This window comes from Ceratotherium simum, chromosome 34 (genome assembly GCF_057802395.1).
Source record: "Ceratotherium simum simum isolate JZ-2026a chromosome 34, ASM5780239v1, whole genome shotgun sequence".
In the NCBI taxonomy this organism is placed as follows: domain Eukaryota; kingdom Metazoa; phylum Chordata; class Mammalia; order Perissodactyla; family Rhinocerotidae; genus Ceratotherium; species Ceratotherium simum.
The window spans coordinates 18,169,795-18,188,255 of record NC_141933.1 but is presented as its reverse complement, the minus strand read 5'-3'; the positions used below and the strand labels follow the sequence as shown (position 1 = coordinate 18,188,255).

Here is an 18,461-nt window from a genome sequence, read left to right as displayed (position 1 = left end):
TCTTTGGTTGCTGCTAATGAATACTTATTTTTACTTTTTTGTTAATATTTTAATATCGTGAATAGATTTTTGGACAGAGTAATTGTGTGAGGTAGATTTAATCTGTCTAATTAATCTTGAATTTCTCTTCTGATTTTCTTGAAATTTCTGCTTCTTTAGAGATATCCAGATGTTTTAGTTTTCAAGGCAGTAAGAGCTTAAGTACTTTCTTTTAGCATTAAGTTCTTGACCTGTCTAGGATTGATTTTTACACGGATGAGCTAAACATTTAATTTCATCATCTTCTACAGGGATAATCATTTTCTCCAGCTACATTTATTGAATAGACATTTTTGCCTCACTGTCCTAACATGCCACCTCTGTCAAACACTGCAGTTCTGTACAGTCGTGGGTCTTTTTCTAAAGTTCTCTATTCTGTTCCATGATGTATTTGCCCATCAATGTGCCAATGCCACATTGTCTCAATAACTCTGGCTTCATAAGTTTTAATACCTGGTACCTCAGGTCTTTTCAAAGGTATCTTGCTTATTCTTTATAATTTGCATTTTCTAAATACGTTATATATCAGTGTCAAATTCTACAAAATCTCCTAGTGAGATTCTGATTGGAAAGGCATTGAGCAAATAGATTAATTTGAGCAGAATTGACATTTTATGACACCGAGTTGTGCAATCCAGGAACACAGTATTTCTATCAATTTATTTAGAACTTCTATAATGTTTCTCAATAAAATTTTAATTATTCTCCTTTTAACAGTAACTTGTCTAGTTTTTATAAGATTTTCTATTGTTATGGAATTTTCATTTTAATATTAATTTTTATTGTTTTTGTTCTATCTAAAGGATATTACTTCTTCATCTATTTGAATGCTTATACGATTTTTCCTAATTCAGTCTGATGATGTGGTGAATTATATTTATAGATTTTCCAAAATTAAACCATTCAGCCAAACATGGGATCAACCCAGCTTGAATATAATGTACTGTAATTCTTCTACATCTTAAAAATTTATATCGATAATATATTAATATTGGTTAGGATTTTTGCATCCATATAAGTGAAATGATAGGCATGAATACATTCTTTATTATTATATACACATATATTTTTTAATCAGGATTTTTCTAGCCTCCTAGGATGAGTTGCAATGTGGTCCACATTTTTTAAACTCTGGAAGAGGTTTTCATAAATATGGATGATTTTTTCCATGAAAGTTTCGGAGCACCTGCCTTTAAAACAATCTGAAGGGGAAACGAGTTGGGAAAGTAGAAGTAGAGAAAATGCAACCCTTACATTAAAATTTATTAATTCAAGATATTTGATGTATTCTTGATGGAAGCTGAAATAAAGGTATGAGAATAATATACTAATGGAAATATAGTATATATACTCCATTTCTATGAATGCCATATTCAATTGGCTTTATGTGGATCAAATAATTTTCTGTCCTGTTCATGTACATTTAAACAGGTAAAACTTGAGTGAATTTTCAAATGAATCATGCAATATGTCATACTCCTCGTTCCCCATCACTTTATTTTTCAACCTTAGACTTCATCCAATGATATTGTTTGCCAGCCCCTCAGGCAGTTCAGACAGTGTCCTATACTTTAGAGTGATGTTTCTCTTTGTTGGATAAGTATATTCATAGTAGTTTACTCGATGATTTTAGGTGGTACATTAAGAAATGAGTTTTAAGGGTCAGCCCTGATGGCTTAGTGGATAAAGTTTGGCAATCTCCTCTTCAGCAGCCCAAGTTCAGTTCCCAGGCTTGGAACCATACCACTTGTCAGTCAGTAGCTACGCTGTGGTGGTGGCTCACAAAGAAGAACTGGAAGGACTTACGACTAGAATATACAACGACCTGTTGGGGCTTGGGGAGGAAAAATAGAAGAGGATTGGCAACAGGTGTTAGCTTAGGGTGAATCTTTCCCAGCAAAAAAACAAAACAAAACAAAGCAATGCATTTTAATTATCTTTTTTACTTGTCTTCAAATGTGTTAGAAAAATATAACTACAGCATTAAACCCATCATTTCAGAGAAATTAGTGCTAAAGTCAAAGCAAATGCGGGAACACCTGCTAATTATTATTTCTCAGGTTGAATAAACCATAGATGCAGGCCCTACTTGATATGTAACATAGCAAAAATCAGAAACCTCAAAAATCAGCACACAAGTACTGAAGTTTAGAATACACTGTTCTAGAGGAAATAAAGTTACTTATGTGCATTACAGTGGGCATGTGGGGCACTTCTATGAGGTAGTTAAATTATTTTCTATCACTGTACAAATCATTAAACAATGTTTAAAACTCATAAAAGTACACTGGAAGGAGAATACAAATTTAAAAAATCAAATGGATAGTGGAAAGAGAATACCATTTAGATATGTGGGATCATAATGAAGAGAAGTAAATTAAAGTCTAGTAAATGGGTTAATTATGGTTTTCTTTGGAGATTGGGACTGAAGTTGTGGAGGCAAAAGCAGAGGGCTATTCTTTTTTAATATAATTCCATCTAAAATTGGATATGTTTTAAATTATATGTATTTTAAATAAAAAATATTTTTAAAAAAGTACCAGGATTCTCACTCTAGGCCAAACTTTTGCGATGATCTATTATTGACAGAACCATAAAGGGACTGTATAGACCTTGTAATGATAAGCAGTATGTGACACAAAACATAAAATGGCTACTATATATCTTAGGCTGTAATGGTTTCTAAATTTGGTTCTAGGTTTAATGATGGCGGGAGGTCTTGTTTGAAATCACTGCATCTAAAAACAATTGGATTTCCCTTACACATAATGGCTTTGCATAGTAAAAGTTTAACCACAATAGCTCCTGAAACCCAATGACTCTTCTGATGGTTCTTCCCACAGCAATTTTCCATAATGGCCTGGAAGGACAAGCACAATCACACAGTGCTGAAAGAATTCATTCTAATGGGAATCACAGACCGCCCTGAGCTGCAGGCTCCATTATTTGTGCTCTTCCTCATCATCTACATCATCTCAGTGGTGGGCAACTTGGGCATGGTCATCCTCACCAAGATGGACTCCAGGCTACAAACCCCCATGTACTTTTTTCTCAGACATCTGGCGTTCATTGATCTTGGTTATTCAACAGCTGTGGGACCCAAAATGTTGGTAAATTTCGTAGTTAATCAAAATACAATCCCCTATAATTGGTGTGCTACACAGCTAGCTTTCTTCATCTTGTTTATCATTAGTGAACTTTTCATTCTGTCAGCAATGGCATATGACCGCTATGTGGCCATCTGTAACCCTCTGCTCTACACAGTTATCATGTCACACAGGGTATGTTGGGTGCTGGTAGCAGTCCCCTATCTCTACAGTGCCTTTGTTTCTCTGATAACCACCGTAAAGATTTTTATTTCCTCCTTCTGTGGCTATAATGTCATTAGTCATTTCTACTGCGACAGTCTTCCCTTGTTAACTTTGCTGTGCTCAAGCACACGTGAAATTGAGTTGATAATACTGATCTTCTCAGTATTTAATTTAGTTTCATCTCTTCTGACAGTCCTTGTATCCTACATCCTGATCCTTAAGGCCATCCTCAGGATGAACTGTGCAGAGGGTAGGCACAAGGCCTTCTCCACCAGCGGGTCTCACCTGACAGTGGTAGTTGTATTATATGTGACTCTATCCTTTATGTACGTGCAGCCCAAGTCCAGTCATTCCTTTGATACTGATAAAATGGCCTCTGTATTTTACACTTTGGTAATACCCATGCTGAATCCCATGATCTACAGCTTGAGGAACAAAGAGGTAAAAGGTGCCCTTCATAGGATACGGAAAAATCTGTGAAACTCCCTATATAAAGTTCAGTATAGAACATATATACAATAATTAGGTTATAGACAACAATTTATTATGTATAATAGGCCTTTAGAAAGTAGTAATGTGTAAAAATCATGGGAAACTAGAAATGTTTTTCTAATTTTCCAGTTATAAATGTTCAAGCAGTGATCATCCTTCTGGTATCAACTTTGATCTTGTCCTCAATTTTCAGAGCAAGAGACTGGAGTCTGCATCACTGTTCTGACATTGCCAAGTGCTTGTGTTACAACTGAAGGGAAGTCTTGCTTAGTGCATCTCCCAGTAGATGATCTTTTTTTAAAGGCATTGTTGTATCTTTCAATAAAATATTTTTTTTGTGTCTCATGCACCATTTAAATACCAGCGTGCATCACACCGGCGTACTGACATATAGAAGATGGCAGGTACTCCTCTATGTGCTGGGCAGATACACAGCAATGAAGAAGACATCGAAATGTCTGCCTTAATGATACTTTCACTCTAGCTCCCTTGTAGTGGGTGGCATCTCAGATTTCTGTTAAATTATGATATGTAAACATGTAAATGCTCGAGGAAGCAGAAATAAAAGTGTAATTATTTTGAGTGGCATAATTCTGTGCATTAAAAATTCAAAGGAATCTTCAAGCTAACATGTTATATATAATGAGTAAATTTTGCAAGGTTAGGGGATATATTGTCAGCATATAAAACATCAATTATTTTGCTATATACTAACAAAAAAGGTAAAAATAAAATTTAAACTATCAATTACACTAGAAAAACATCTGTAAAGTACTTGGGAAAAATCTAATGAACAATTTGTGTAACTTCATTGCTAGAAACTACAAAAACATTACTGAGTTATTAAAAATACATAAATGTAGAAATATATCATGTCCATTGATTGGAGGAAATAAATTTTGTGATGAGGTCAGTTCTCCTTATTCACAGCAGATTAGACGTTACAGAAGAAAAGGTTACTGAATCTGTAGATATAGCAATAGAAAGTATCGAAAATGAAACACAGAAGGTGAAAAAATCAAAAACATGGAAAAAGCATCAATAAGCTGGGAGAGAACTTCAAGCAACCATGTATGCAAGTAATTGAACTCCCTCAAATAGAAGGGCATTAAAAATTATTCAAAAAATACACTTTAAAAAATAAATATGGTTAAAATAAAAAATTTTCAGATTCAAGAAGATTAACAAAACCCAGATACAAGAAACATGTAGACAACTACTTGAACGCACATCATAATCAAATTGCTGAAAGCCAGTGATAAATAAAAGGCTTAAGCAGTCAAAGAAAGAAGGTACTTTGTACACAGAGAAACAAAGAAAAGAATAACATTATATTTGTCATCAGAAGCACTGCAGGTGAGAAGTCATAGGAGAAACGTCATTAAAGTACAAACAAAATACATGTCAACCTAGAATTCTGTACCTGGAAAAAGATCTTTCACACAGGAATGCATAATAAAGACTTTCAGATGTGCAAATGCTGAAAGAATCCATCACCAGCAGACCTGCACTGTAAGAAATGATCAAGACGCCCTTCAGCTGGAAGGAAAATGATACCTGGTGAAAACCTGAATCTAGACAAAGGAATGAAGAACACCTGAACTAATAAACACATATAAGGTTTCTAAAAATTTAAACCTCAAAGTCAATTAATTATTTAAAAATAATAAAAATACACAGTACAAATTGTATAAGGGACATACTGGGAGAGAATAGATATTGTAATGTTCTTGTTTTGTATGTGAAGGAGTATGATTACACTTGAAGGTAGACTGTGACAAGTAAAATATCTATACCACATACCCTAATGCAAACACTAAAATAACAGCAAAAAAGTTATAGCTTTTTAGTCCACAATAAAAATATAGAACAGAAAAATAAAAAAAAATGGGAAAAATAGAAATCAAATAACAATGTGATAGACTAAAACCTAACAATATCAGTAACCACAATACTAAAAATCTCAAGGAATCTACAAAAAAGAAACAAAAAACTCTAGACCTAAAAGGTGCGTTCAGCAAGGGAACAGGACACAAGATTACTAAGCAAATATCAGATTTGTACATACTAACAATGAAACAGAAATAACAAACACAACAATCACCCCAAGGCTAATGAACCCTTAGATGGAACCTAACAAAATATGTACAGGATCTGTTTGCCGAAAAGTACCAAATGCTGAATCAAGACATCAAAGAAGATAACCAGCCCCGACGGCCTAGTGGTTACAAAGCATGGCGTGCTCTGCTTCAGCAGCCCAGGTTTTGTTCCTGGGTGTGGAGCCAAACCACACATCCGTCAGTAGCCGTGCTGTCCATGCTATGCTGGCGGCTCATACAGAAGAACTAGAAGGACTTACAACTAGAATATACGACTATGTAGCAGGGCTTTGGGGAGGAATAAAAAGAGAGGAAGATGGGCAACAGATGTTAGCTCAGGGCGAATCTTTCCCAGCAAAAAAAAAAAAAAGAAATCAAAGAAGATATAAACAAATGGGAGACATTTTGTATTCATAGATTAGAAGACTAAATATGTAAAGGCATAAATTTTTTTCCAAATTGATCTATAGGTTTAATGAAAATCCAAATAATATCTCTGCATTATTTTTTGTAGATCATAGGTGAATTTATACTAAAATTCATATGAAATGCCGAAGACCTGGAATAGCTAAAACACATTTTTGAATCAAAATACTATGGAAAGAATCAGTCAGCTAACATTTAGTATATAGCTGTAGTTATCATGACTAGGCGGTGTTTGCGGAGGGGCAGAGAAATAGATCAATAAAACAGAAGAGAGAAGCGAGAAATAGACACTTATGGAAAAGATCCAACTAATTTTTCATGATGTACAACGGTAATTCAATGAAAGAAGGATAACCATTTAAGAAATTGTACTGGAACAATTGGATGTCCATAGGCAAAAAAAATTGATAAAGAAAGAAAAGAAATTAGAATGTTGACCTAAACTTTACACAAAAATTAACTCAAGATAAGTCGTGACTTAAATATAAGTATAAAACTATAAAAGTTTAGACAAAAATATTAAAGAAAATCTATCTACGGTACATAATACTAGGTGAAAAGTTCATCAACATGGCATTAAAAATATGATCCGTAAAAGTGCAAACTGGTGATTTGAACTCCAAAATTAAATCAAATCATCAATCTCACTCTTGGACATTCATCCCAGAGAAATGAAAACTCATGTTCTTACAATCACCTTTGCACAAAAGTTCATAGGAGCTTTATTTGTAATAGTTGAAAATTGGAAACCATGTAAATATCTTTCAATGGGTGACCAGTTGAACATAGTTTATCATCATTCACCTAAGATAATAAAGGAACAATAATAATAAAGCAATGATAGAGGAACAAATGATAGATACACAAAAACACAACGGACCTCAAGAGAATTACGTTGGCTGAAGAAGGCCAATTGCAAAAAGTTACAAACAGTATTTCATTTATACGACATTGGTCAAACGATAAAATTATAGTGATGGAAAATGGATTAGTAGTTGACACAGGTTAAGGACGTGAGAATGAGAGAAGGGAAGAGAGTGTGGCTGTAAAGGAAGGGCATAAGGGACCTTGTGGTGATGGACTAGGTCTGTATTTGACTGTTGTGGTGGTTACACAAATGTACGCATATGATAAAATTACATAGAAATATATATGTAGACACACACAAACACACAAATGAGTGCATGCAAAACTAGTGAAATCTGGACAAAGTCATTGGATTGTACCAATGTTAATTTCATGATCATACTATCGTACTGTATTTATACAACTTGTTACAATTTTTGTGCTCTTTTCTGCAACTTCTTGTAAAACTATTCCAAAACAAAAAGTAAAAAATAATTAAATCTAAGGCTGCCTGGGACAGCATGGGGCAAGAAGGGGTAGAACGGAAATATTACATAGAGAGCCACTAAGAAACTCTGGAGGTGATGGATATGTTCATTACCTTGAGGGTTCTGATGATTCTTCAGATGCATATTTATGTCAAAACTAATCAAATTTTACACTTTATATTGTGCAGTTTTTTTTAATGACAACTGCATAAACTTGTTTTACCTAATTACCAAACATGCCAATAAATCAAACAAATAAGGAAAAAATCAATAATAGAAACATATATTGTACAATATTATTCCATTGACAAGAGAGAACATAATGCAGGCACCTGTCATAGATGTGAAGATCCAAGAACTTCATCTATTTGGTGGTGGAAGAGGTTATTGGTACAAACAATCTGAAATATTTAACAAAATTAAATGTCTTATTACATTTTCTCCTATCAACAGATCTCTTTATGTGTGTGTGCTTATGTGTAGGTGTACATATAGGCGTAGGTGTTATATATGTATATCAACACACACAGAGGCATATGTGTAAAATAATTATTAGGGATAATTTTGTTCACAACATATTAACATGGCAAGCTCAAGGCTCTTCATTGAACTGTATGTGGTAGCAGTGTTGGTGATAACTGAGGTTGGAAACAAACAAATATTTACCAATGAAGAATAGATCCATGAAATTTGTTATATATTATTGACTGCAATGAAGAAAGAAGCAAAAATAGTCACAACATGGATACATCACAAACAATTAAAGTGATTTAAAATGCAACAATGCAATTTATTACAGCAAATAACACAGCAAATCATGTACACATAAAATAATACATTTTTGCAGAATATCTTGACCACGAAGGCTATATAGCAAGCACAGTAGAATATGTGTTAAAGTAGACAAGAAGAATTGGAGTGAGTACTGGACACGATGGAAAAACAAGAAATCTTGAAATGTAATACAGGCAAATATGATGAAAAAGAAGACCATAACAGATGATGACAACTTACTACAAAATGAGGATGAGAAGTAGGGGTAACTAATTTCTCTCCCTATGGTCAAAAAGAAAGGAAAAAAATAGAAGAACAATCCAAAAAAATTAAGGAAACAAGAACTTTACACACAATATATTATTATTTTTAGTTCATCTAATCATTTAAATAACGTAATAGGACAGCATTTGAAAAGCTCTCTATTGTGTCATCCATTTGAGGAGACCATTGTAGAACTGGAGGAATACTGGCAAGCTTGTTGTGAAGATAAAATATAGAAATCCATTTCCCCATGTGGTTATATTAGTAAGGATACTTCAGAGAAAGAGAAGCAAAAGGGGATTATATTTATACGTTTATAAAGAGAGAGATTTTTAAGGGATTGACTCATGAGGTTTTGGGACTGGCAAGGCAAAAGTCTACGGGCAGGCTGGTACTGCAAGAGTTGATACTGCAGTCTTGAGTACAAAGGTGGAAAACTAAGGTAGAATTTCTATATTGCAGTCTGGAGCAGAATTCCTTTTTCTTTGAGGGGCATCAATCCTTGCTCTTTAAGTCTTCAACTGATTGGACCAGGCCCACCCAAATTCTGGAGGGTAATTAGCTGTACTCAAAGTCTATTTATTTAAATGTTGATCACATATGGGGCCTGCCTGGTTGTGCAAGCTGTTAAGTGTGCGCGCTCTGCTGCGGCAGCCCAGGGATCGGAACACCGAACACGCCAGTTCGGATCCCGGGTGCACACCAACGCACTGCTTGGCAAGCCATGCTGTGGCAGCGTCCTATACAAAGTGGAGGAAGATGGGCACGGATGTTAGCCCAGGGACAGCCTTCCTCAGCAAAAAAAGAGGAGGATTGGCGGATGTTAGCACAGGGCTGATCTCCTCACAAAAAAATAAATAAATAAATAAATGTTGATCTCATCTAAATAAAAATCTTCATAATAACATCTAGATTGCGGTTGGACCAAACAACTAGGCACCAAGCCTAGCCAAGTGGACACAAAAATTAACCATCAAAGTGGAAAAACAAAGAAAGAGTAACAGGTAGGAATGTAATACACAAATGAATAAATCTTCCTCACTTGCTGGCAAATAAAATTTGTTTTAGACAATTATGAAACACTCCTCTTGCATTCTGTTAAGTTTTCAAATGATTCAGGAATAATCAATAATTGCTTGGCATCTCCTCAGGGAGAGTATCAGAAGGTGAAAAAGAGTCCATAAATTGTTCTCACTCTGCCATGTTATGAAGCACATGGGGAGCCGAGACAGAGATTTCATTACCGGCAAACAAGCTATTTAATTCGGTGCCGTATTTTACTCATATCTGAACAGCTTTGTTGACATTTGCAAGAACACCATTATTCTATGGCAAAGCACAGCAAAATATTGGGATTTTTGATTCACTTCTGTGTGCATTCTGCTTTTGATAATGCACGAGCAGAATAGAACTGCTCTTCATTTCTTCAGATCAATTGTTCAGATATTTTCACAAATGTTAATAAGCATATTTGAAACGTCAGTACCATATTGCTTACGTAATACTCATATTTCTTATAAATAATTATTCATGTGAACAACAGAAAACAAAACCAAGAGACAAGAAAGCCTAACAAAAGAGTCAGGAATAAAAGAAAAAAGTTATGGCAGAATTATAAAACTGCAGGTATTTAGTTTCTAATTGGATGTCTTTCCAAATCCTTAGTCACTTAGTGACTCTAGGCTTTTCTTATTCCCTTCTCAAAAATATCATAATAATTAATGAAAATTTAAATCAATGCATAAATGTGAATTTTTCTGATCTCTTGATGAGCAAAATGGGGTTTCCACCTTACACTGAGATGTGGAAAGCAATTTTTGGACGTTAGGAGACTTTTAAGTCCCCAGTTTTATAGTGATTGTACAATGTACAGTGTGTTCAGTTTCCAGTGGAATCTGACAGAAAGCAGATATAATTTTCTTGAAGAGCATAGCTTTCAAAAATAATAATCTGATAATCAACACAGAGAGTAAACAATGAAAAAGTAATTTATGCTTTCCTTAGAACCCTACAGGTGGTGGGAGAAACCCCTTCTATCCTCCCTCATCTTACAAGAAATCAGCACTTGCCAGTGAGATTTGTTTTCTGTAGCATTTCATCATGGCACCCAAAAAAGATTTATATTTCTTCTTATCCCATTGATTTAAACATTTTTTTCCTAACAGTACTTCAGTATTTCTGACATAGAAGGGTATGTACACGGGGTCTGCATAGGAAATCAGAAGATCACTATCTTATAAACAATGTTTTATGTGAGAAAGTGTGCATTTCCTGTAAACATATTTATGATACAATGTTATAAATGCTACATTTTTCTATTTGTTTTCTTAGAGCTCACTCAGAGACTCCTGACACTCCCATTTTCCCTGTAGCCAGGATCAATCCTATTTCTTTCTCTTTCTTTTTTTCTAAGGAAGCATAGATACAGTTTTTCAAACCACTAATTCTTTTACCTTAGCCTGCCATCCTCATTTTACTCTGGTATTACTCTGGTATTTTTTTTTAACTGATGGCTTATTGGGGATATTTACATACATCTTTATTTCATTATACTTATTTATGTCTGCATTAAATGTTATCTCATACTATGGAGGAGTTCTTTGCAGTCTTAATGTGCAGACAGACTTAAAATAACGTTGTGGAATCCATATATATATTTGTGTACTTTATCTTGTCAGTGTGATGTCGTGAAATACAGTGGGGGGGACGCACTGGGGACACTTACCTGGATAACACACTACTCCATCTATTCATCTTCATATCCATGACAAAGAAGCTAAGTTACACACAAAAAATGCATTTATACATGTGTAAAGTTAATCCGTTTCAGGTAACGTATTGTCTCCACATAAACAAATTAAAAAAAGCACATTATAACCCATATGTACTTGATATTTGAGGAATATTTCCAGATACCATAAACACATTGAAAAATTTAATTCTCAATTATCTTTCCAACGACACTACAAGAAAGAGTTGATTTTGCTGATGTATATAGAGATTAAGAAACCTTTCATCATTTGCCCAAAGTACACCTTTGTATATATCACAAATGTAGGTATAGCAGAGACTATATCTACTTACGTATATTTCTCTATATAAAGACAAATAATCTCTACTATCATCTTTTAGAGTTTCCTTATTTATACACCTCTGTAAAATATCAGTTGTGCGTTGTTTCATTCTGTACCACCTGTAGGCATAATGGCTCTCGTAGGAATGTGTTTTAAACTAGGGGCTTCTAAATGTTTCCACACATAACTGGAATTTGGATTTTTAAAAAAATCTATTATGTAATTAACATGTGTATTGTGAAGTTATGTGATTTCAGTAAATGTAATTATGTAATTGTCATTATATAAAAAAAAGAAACGTTTAACAAACACCTATAAACCTAATGCCTAAAGTTTTTACCATTTTTCATTTTTACTTCCTTTACCTACATTTATATCTGTCTGTATCTAGATCTATACATATATCTATATGTATCTCTAAACATATATCAAAGTTTGCCGACCTTGGCCCTATTGGTATTTCAGGCTGTATAATTCTTCGTTGTGGGGGGATTCCCAAATATAGTAGGATAATTAGCAGCATCACTGGACTCTAACCATTAGACACCAGTAGCGCCCCTCCTCCAGTTGTGACAACTAAAATTCCTCCCAATATTGTCAAATGTTTATTGGGTGACAAATTTTACCCCATTGAAAACCACAAATCTGTGTCTTCAACTCTTTCTCTATCTCTATCTCGGTTTCTATTACTAAATATATGTGTTTTATTTGCAGGAAGTGTTTTATTTTATTAAAGTCTAAATGGTAAATTTGGATTTATTTTATATATTCCAACTTTGTATACTAAAAAATTACCAGATTATACCACATGAAAGCTATTGACTTTGCTGATAGTTCTATCCAAAGTAGGTTTTCTGTTAAACCTGGATGGAAAAACACAAACAGTGCTAAATGAATTCATTCTGATGGGAATCACAGACCACCCAGAGCTGCAGGCTCCATTATTTGGGCTCTTCCTCATCATCTACCTGATGATGGCAGGCAACTTGGGCATGGTCATCCTCACCAAGATGGACTCCAGGCTACAAACACCCATGTACTTCTTTCTCAGACACCTGGCTTTTACTGATCTTGGTTATTCAACAACCGTCGGCCCTAAAATGTTAGCAAATTTTGTTGTGGATCAAAATACAATCTCCTATTATTTTTGTGCCACACAGCTGGCTTTTTTCATCATGTTCATTATTAGTGAACTTTTTATTCTGTCAGCAATGTCTTACGACCGCTATGTGGCCATCTGTAACCCTCTGCTCTACACAGTCATCATGTCCCAAAGGGTATGTCAGGTGCTGGTGGCAATCCCCTATCTCTACAGCATATTTGTTTCTCTTCTAATCACTGTCAAGATTTTTAATTTATCCTTCTGTGGTTATAATGTCATCAGACATTTCTATTGTGACGCTCTTCCCTTGTTATCTTTGCTCTGCTCAAACACACATGTAACTGAACTGATTATTCTGATTTTCTCAGCTTTTAATTTGATTTCATCCCTTCTGATAGTTCTTTTGTCTTACCTGCTCATCCTTGTAGCCATTCTCAGGATGAACTCTGCTGAGGGTGAACGCAAGGCTTTTCCTACCTGTGGATCCCACCTGACAGTGGTCATAGTGTTCTATGGGACTCTGATATTTTTGTATGTGCAGCCCAAGTCTGGTCATTCCTTTGACACTGATAAAGTGGCTTCCATATTTTACACCCTCATTATCCCCATGTTGAATCCCTTGATCTATAGCTTGAGGAACAAAGACGTAAAATATGCTCTACAAAGGATATGGAAAAAACTATGCAATATCTTTTCTTTTTTTTTTTTTTTTAATGGAATTTCCACATTTCATTTATATTTATTTTTTCCCCCAAAGCCCCAGTAGATAGTTGTATGTCATAGCTGCACATCCTTCTAGTTGCTGTATGTGGGATGCGGCCTCAGCATGGCCGGAGAAGCGGTTCCTCGGTGCATGCCCGGGATCCGAACCCGGGCCGCCAGCAGCAGAGCGCGCGCACTTAACCGCTAAGCCACGGGGCCGGCCCTGCAATATCTTTTCTTAAAGCTCACTGTCCAACGTGCTTCTTCGAAATCAGGTTGTGACTTTAAGACTTGTTGTGTGTGCCTTCAGCAGCAAGACAAACACAAATAATCTCATCATATATTTAGATAATGTCTTCTATGTGCCAGTCACACTTATAAGTGCTATAAATACATTACTGAGCAGAACAGTAAAAATCTTTGCATTCTTTCAGGGGAAGAGATGAAATATAAGCACAATAATTAAGTACATTTTATAGTACAGTAGAATGGTTTATGACACATAAGAACAGGTAAAGAGAGTGGGTATGCTGTGTGAGATTGAGGAAGAATAGTAGATACAGAAAGGGCATTAAAATGACTTGTGGGTTATTCTCAACTGTTAGAATTAAACTCCCAGTGTCTATGTGTGTGTTTGTGCATGTGCATGTGTTTTTGTGTAAGCATCCTTCTGTTTTAGGTTTCATACTCTTCCATGGCATGCATTAAAATTAAACTCATTGTGGTTTTAAGGAGGCTCAGTGTAGTACTATGTTTTGAAGTCATCAGTCATATCAATTTTCTCCCACACCATGTGGCCAAACTTAGGATCCTGCTCCTTTCTCATCAGTGCAGTTGCTTTAATATATGAGCTGTAGAAAGTATATTGTCAACATACTTAGCAATTCAGTAACTCACAAGATCAGTGCAATGTCCTATTTTTCTGAATCAATCAATTTCTCTATACCAGTGGATATACCAATTAAGATAAATTTCCTTGATTATAGTTAACAATACTGTACTGTATCCTTGAAAGTTACTAAGGGAGTGAATCTTAAATGTTCTCACGACAACAACAAAAAAATGGTAAACGTGAATTGATGGAGACGTTAGATGGTGCTAAGTTGTGATCATACTGTAGTATACGTGTACCAAATCAAACACTGTATAACTTAAACTTACACAATGCTATATGTCAGTTATATCTCAATAAAGCTGGAGAAAAAGAATTTCTTGAGTCTCCCATGGAAGCTTCCAATTTTTTTTTTTATTTCGTATTTTATTGAGATCTTAGTTGTAAACTGTTTTTGTCTAATGGGATTCTTATTCTTCCTTATCTTTCTGAAAACCTAGGATACTTCTTGTTTAAAATTCATATTCTAATGTTTTTGTATCTTTGCATAAAAGGTCTACTCTATGTTGAATTAAATTTTTGCCTCTTTCATGGGGTGACTTTCCTCAATATTTGTTCCTATGAGTGTAATATCTTATTAGGAGGATTCACTGTTTGACTGCATGGATTTGATAATCCCTCTTGTAGAAAGCAAGAGGAGACAATAACATGATTTGGTCTATTCTATATTCCTAGTGAAAGTAGTAAGATACGTAGCAATTTATATATATGCTATGTCTTCCGGACAAACTTCCTCTTAACCCTCTTAATTTCCACTTTTTTGTTTATTTTTAATATTTTCCACATTCATGCAACTTTATTTACATCATAGAAAGACTGGACTGTTTTCTTTGTCCTCCATCATAGAATAAAATTTTCTATGTAGTCAATCAAATTTAAATAAAAATAATTCATTAAACTAAAAAATGTATATTTTCATGTGTGGAGAAGTATTACTAAAATCATACAGTTGATTTTTTTAATTAAGAAAAAAATTCTACTGAAAGTATGTATGAACTTGCAAATATAAATATAAGAAAATATTTTTGCTTTCTAGAATATGTTGGGCAGAGATACAGTGAAATATTACATTAGTTATTAGTGGCCACTAAGATTATAAAAATGTTTAAATTAATATTTTTGGTTCTATGTTTTCCCAAATTATCTTCAGTGAATAATTATGACTTTTATAATAGGAAATGGTAGAAGTCTCAATTATCTAGATTTAAGAAAATAAACTGTGACTAAACATATTCCAACATATTACAAACAAGTTGGAATATGTTTAGTCACATCTAACAATATATCTCACATCTAAAAAAATATTGGTATGGCTTCTATATAATTTTGATAACAATTATATGCATTTTAAAAACTAGTCTTTATTTCATTATTAAGTCCACATATAAGTTATTTCAGAAAGTTTTATATTTTTCCATAGCATATAAAAAATTCAAAAAATCAGGAATTGGTACATAACTGAAATTTTTGATATGATATTATGAAGACTATAAGAATTTAATATATTATGCAATAATCATTCAGAAAGATTAATAAAACAGAATAGGAAAAGTACAGAGAATTTAGAGATGCTAAAGACATGTATAAAAAAACAATCTGTGTTTTCGGTTAGGATCATAAGAATGGGTGTACTATGTATTTTCATGTATATGGACACTTAGAAATACAGTATAAAAAATCTATGATGAAAAGAATCTCAATATGGAAATATGTATGAGAACTAATCCTCACTAATTCAAAATTGTTCCAGGTATCTTGACTGGGGAACTCCACTAAATATTTAGGGAAAATGAATTAACCAATTCTATGCATTTTCTTCTAAAAAACTGAAGTGGAGGTTTATATCCCAACTTCCTTTATGAGGAGAGATTTCCCCTGATATCAAAAGCAGACAAAGGCATTATAAGAAAAGAAATCAGCAGAACAATATGAGTCATGACCATTTATGCAGCAATTCTAATAAAAATTTTAGTAAATTTAATCTAGCAATATGTAAAAACAGTAATGCACCATGTTACGTTTACCTCAGAAATGTACAGTTGGTTTAATATTCAAAAATAAAGTTATCAGGGTGGGCCCCTGAGTGTAGTGGTTGAGTTCAGCACACTCTGCTTCAGCAACCCAGGGTTTGCAGGTTCAGATCCCGGGTGTGGACCTACATCACTTGTCAGCCATGCTGTGGTGGTAACCCACATACACAGTAGAGAAACACTGGCACAGATGTTTGCTAAGGGCTAATCTTCAAAACACACACACACACAAAATCATCATGTTAAGAAACTAAAAAGGAAAAGTTTTCTGACATCTCAGTCAATGCAGCAGACAGAACATTTGAAAGTCTCAATATCCATTAGTAATAAAAATTTTGCAGACAAGTATTAAATGGGACTTGGTAAAACTAATAAAGGGCACCAATAAAAAACCTACAACAAATATCATATACCATATCAAAAAATCAAATACATTTCCATTAGATATACAAACACAAATATTGAATATTTACCCATAACTCATGCAAAGATTCACAGAAAATGGATCACAGATGTAAATGTAATACCTAAAAGTCTAAAAATTTCAGAAAAAAACATAATGGAAAATGTTCATGACCTTAGGTTGTGTAAAGTTTTCTTAGATACAACACCAGAAGTAAAACTTATAAAATTAAAATTTGATACATTTGACAACATCAAAATTAAATCTTTAACTTTTTAAAAGATACTCTTTGGAGGATGTAAAACCAAGGTACATTCTGGGAGACAATATTTTCAAGTAATGCATCTCAGAAAGGTCTTGCTCCACAAGATGTACAGAGGTCTCACAAATCGATAATAATAACAATAAAGAATGGGCAAAACATTTGAATAATCTCTGTATCAAATAACACATAAAGGTGGTAAATATGCACATAAAAAGTTGCTCAGCATTATTATTCATTAATGAAATTCAATTTAAAACCTCAATGAGATAACACTATATACCATATAATGCATGTATGATAACGTATATATATGTATATAAACATACACACCCAGAGGAAAGGAACTTTCATACATTGGTGGAGCAAAAGTAAAATAGTATATAATATTTTGAAAACAATTTGTTACAAGCATCAGTGTCTTAAAAATTAAACGTACATTTAATATAATATTTAGCCATTCCATTGCCATGTATTTACCCACAGAAAATGGCAGCATATTTCCATATAAGACTTGTATGCAGATGTCCATAATAACTAAAGGAGTACAGGACCTGTCACTCAAAAATATATTGTTTTGTCATACTGATTATTTTGAGCTAATACAGCAGGAGCAAGAAGGACACTCTGAACTCCCTTTTCTTCTGAAAGCGAGAGATGAAACTCTCATGTCAGAGGTACCCTCCTTCTATCAGGAGAGAAGAAACATTGCACCAGAGATGGAGACTTGAGGCCAAGAGAAATCTGTGCAAACACATGGTTAAAATATCTTATACGCCTGTAGTCTCCCCATATATTTTAGTTTTCTACAATTGTCACTCTTGTTTCAACCTCATATATAAGCACTTAGGCTTAGCCACTTTGGGTCTTCATTCTTCTTATGAGGACTCCCACATATATGTACAAATTTGTAAATAAAGTATGGATGCTTTTGTCCTGTTTATCTGTCTTATGTTAGTTTAATTCTTATGCCCAGCTAGAACCCCTAGGAGTGTAAAAAGGAGAAATTTTTCTTCCCTTTCAGCTTTATTGAATGTTTATTTGTAATGGCCAAAAACCAGAAACAGTCTAAACATTCATCTACTTGAGGATACAAAAACAGATTGCAGGATATACAAGCAAATGAATGTCATTAGCAACGAAAAGTAATGAATTATGGGTACACACAAATACATAGATGCTCTCAAAATAATTACACTGAGTGAAGGACGTCAGAACAAAAAGATTAAATAATTTATAATTACATATTCAAAAAAA

General features: G+C 34.0%; 2 protein-coding genes across 2 annotated transcripts; both read left to right on the top strand.

Annotated features, from left to right (window-relative positions):
- The first annotated feature begins 2,894 nt into the window (after positions 1-2,894).
- On the top strand, positions 2,895-3,830 carry LOC101405846 (olfactory receptor 8K3-like). Its single transcript, XM_004443639.2, has one exon. The coding sequence runs from the start codon at positions 2,895-2,897 to the stop codon at positions 3,828-3,830; it is 936 nt and encodes a 311-aa protein (XP_004443696.2).
- Positions 3,831-10,516: 6,686 nt separating this feature from the next.
- LOC147912609 (olfactory receptor 8K3-like) lies at positions 10,517-13,681 on the top strand. The gene is made up of 2 exons (XM_087423188.1): positions 10,517-10,562; positions 12,648-13,681. The coding sequence occupies exons 1-2, from the start codon at positions 10,517-10,519 to the stop codon at positions 13,679-13,681; spliced, it is 1,080 nt and encodes a 359-aa protein (XP_087279314.1).
- Positions 13,682-18,461: the final 4,780 nt, after the last annotated feature.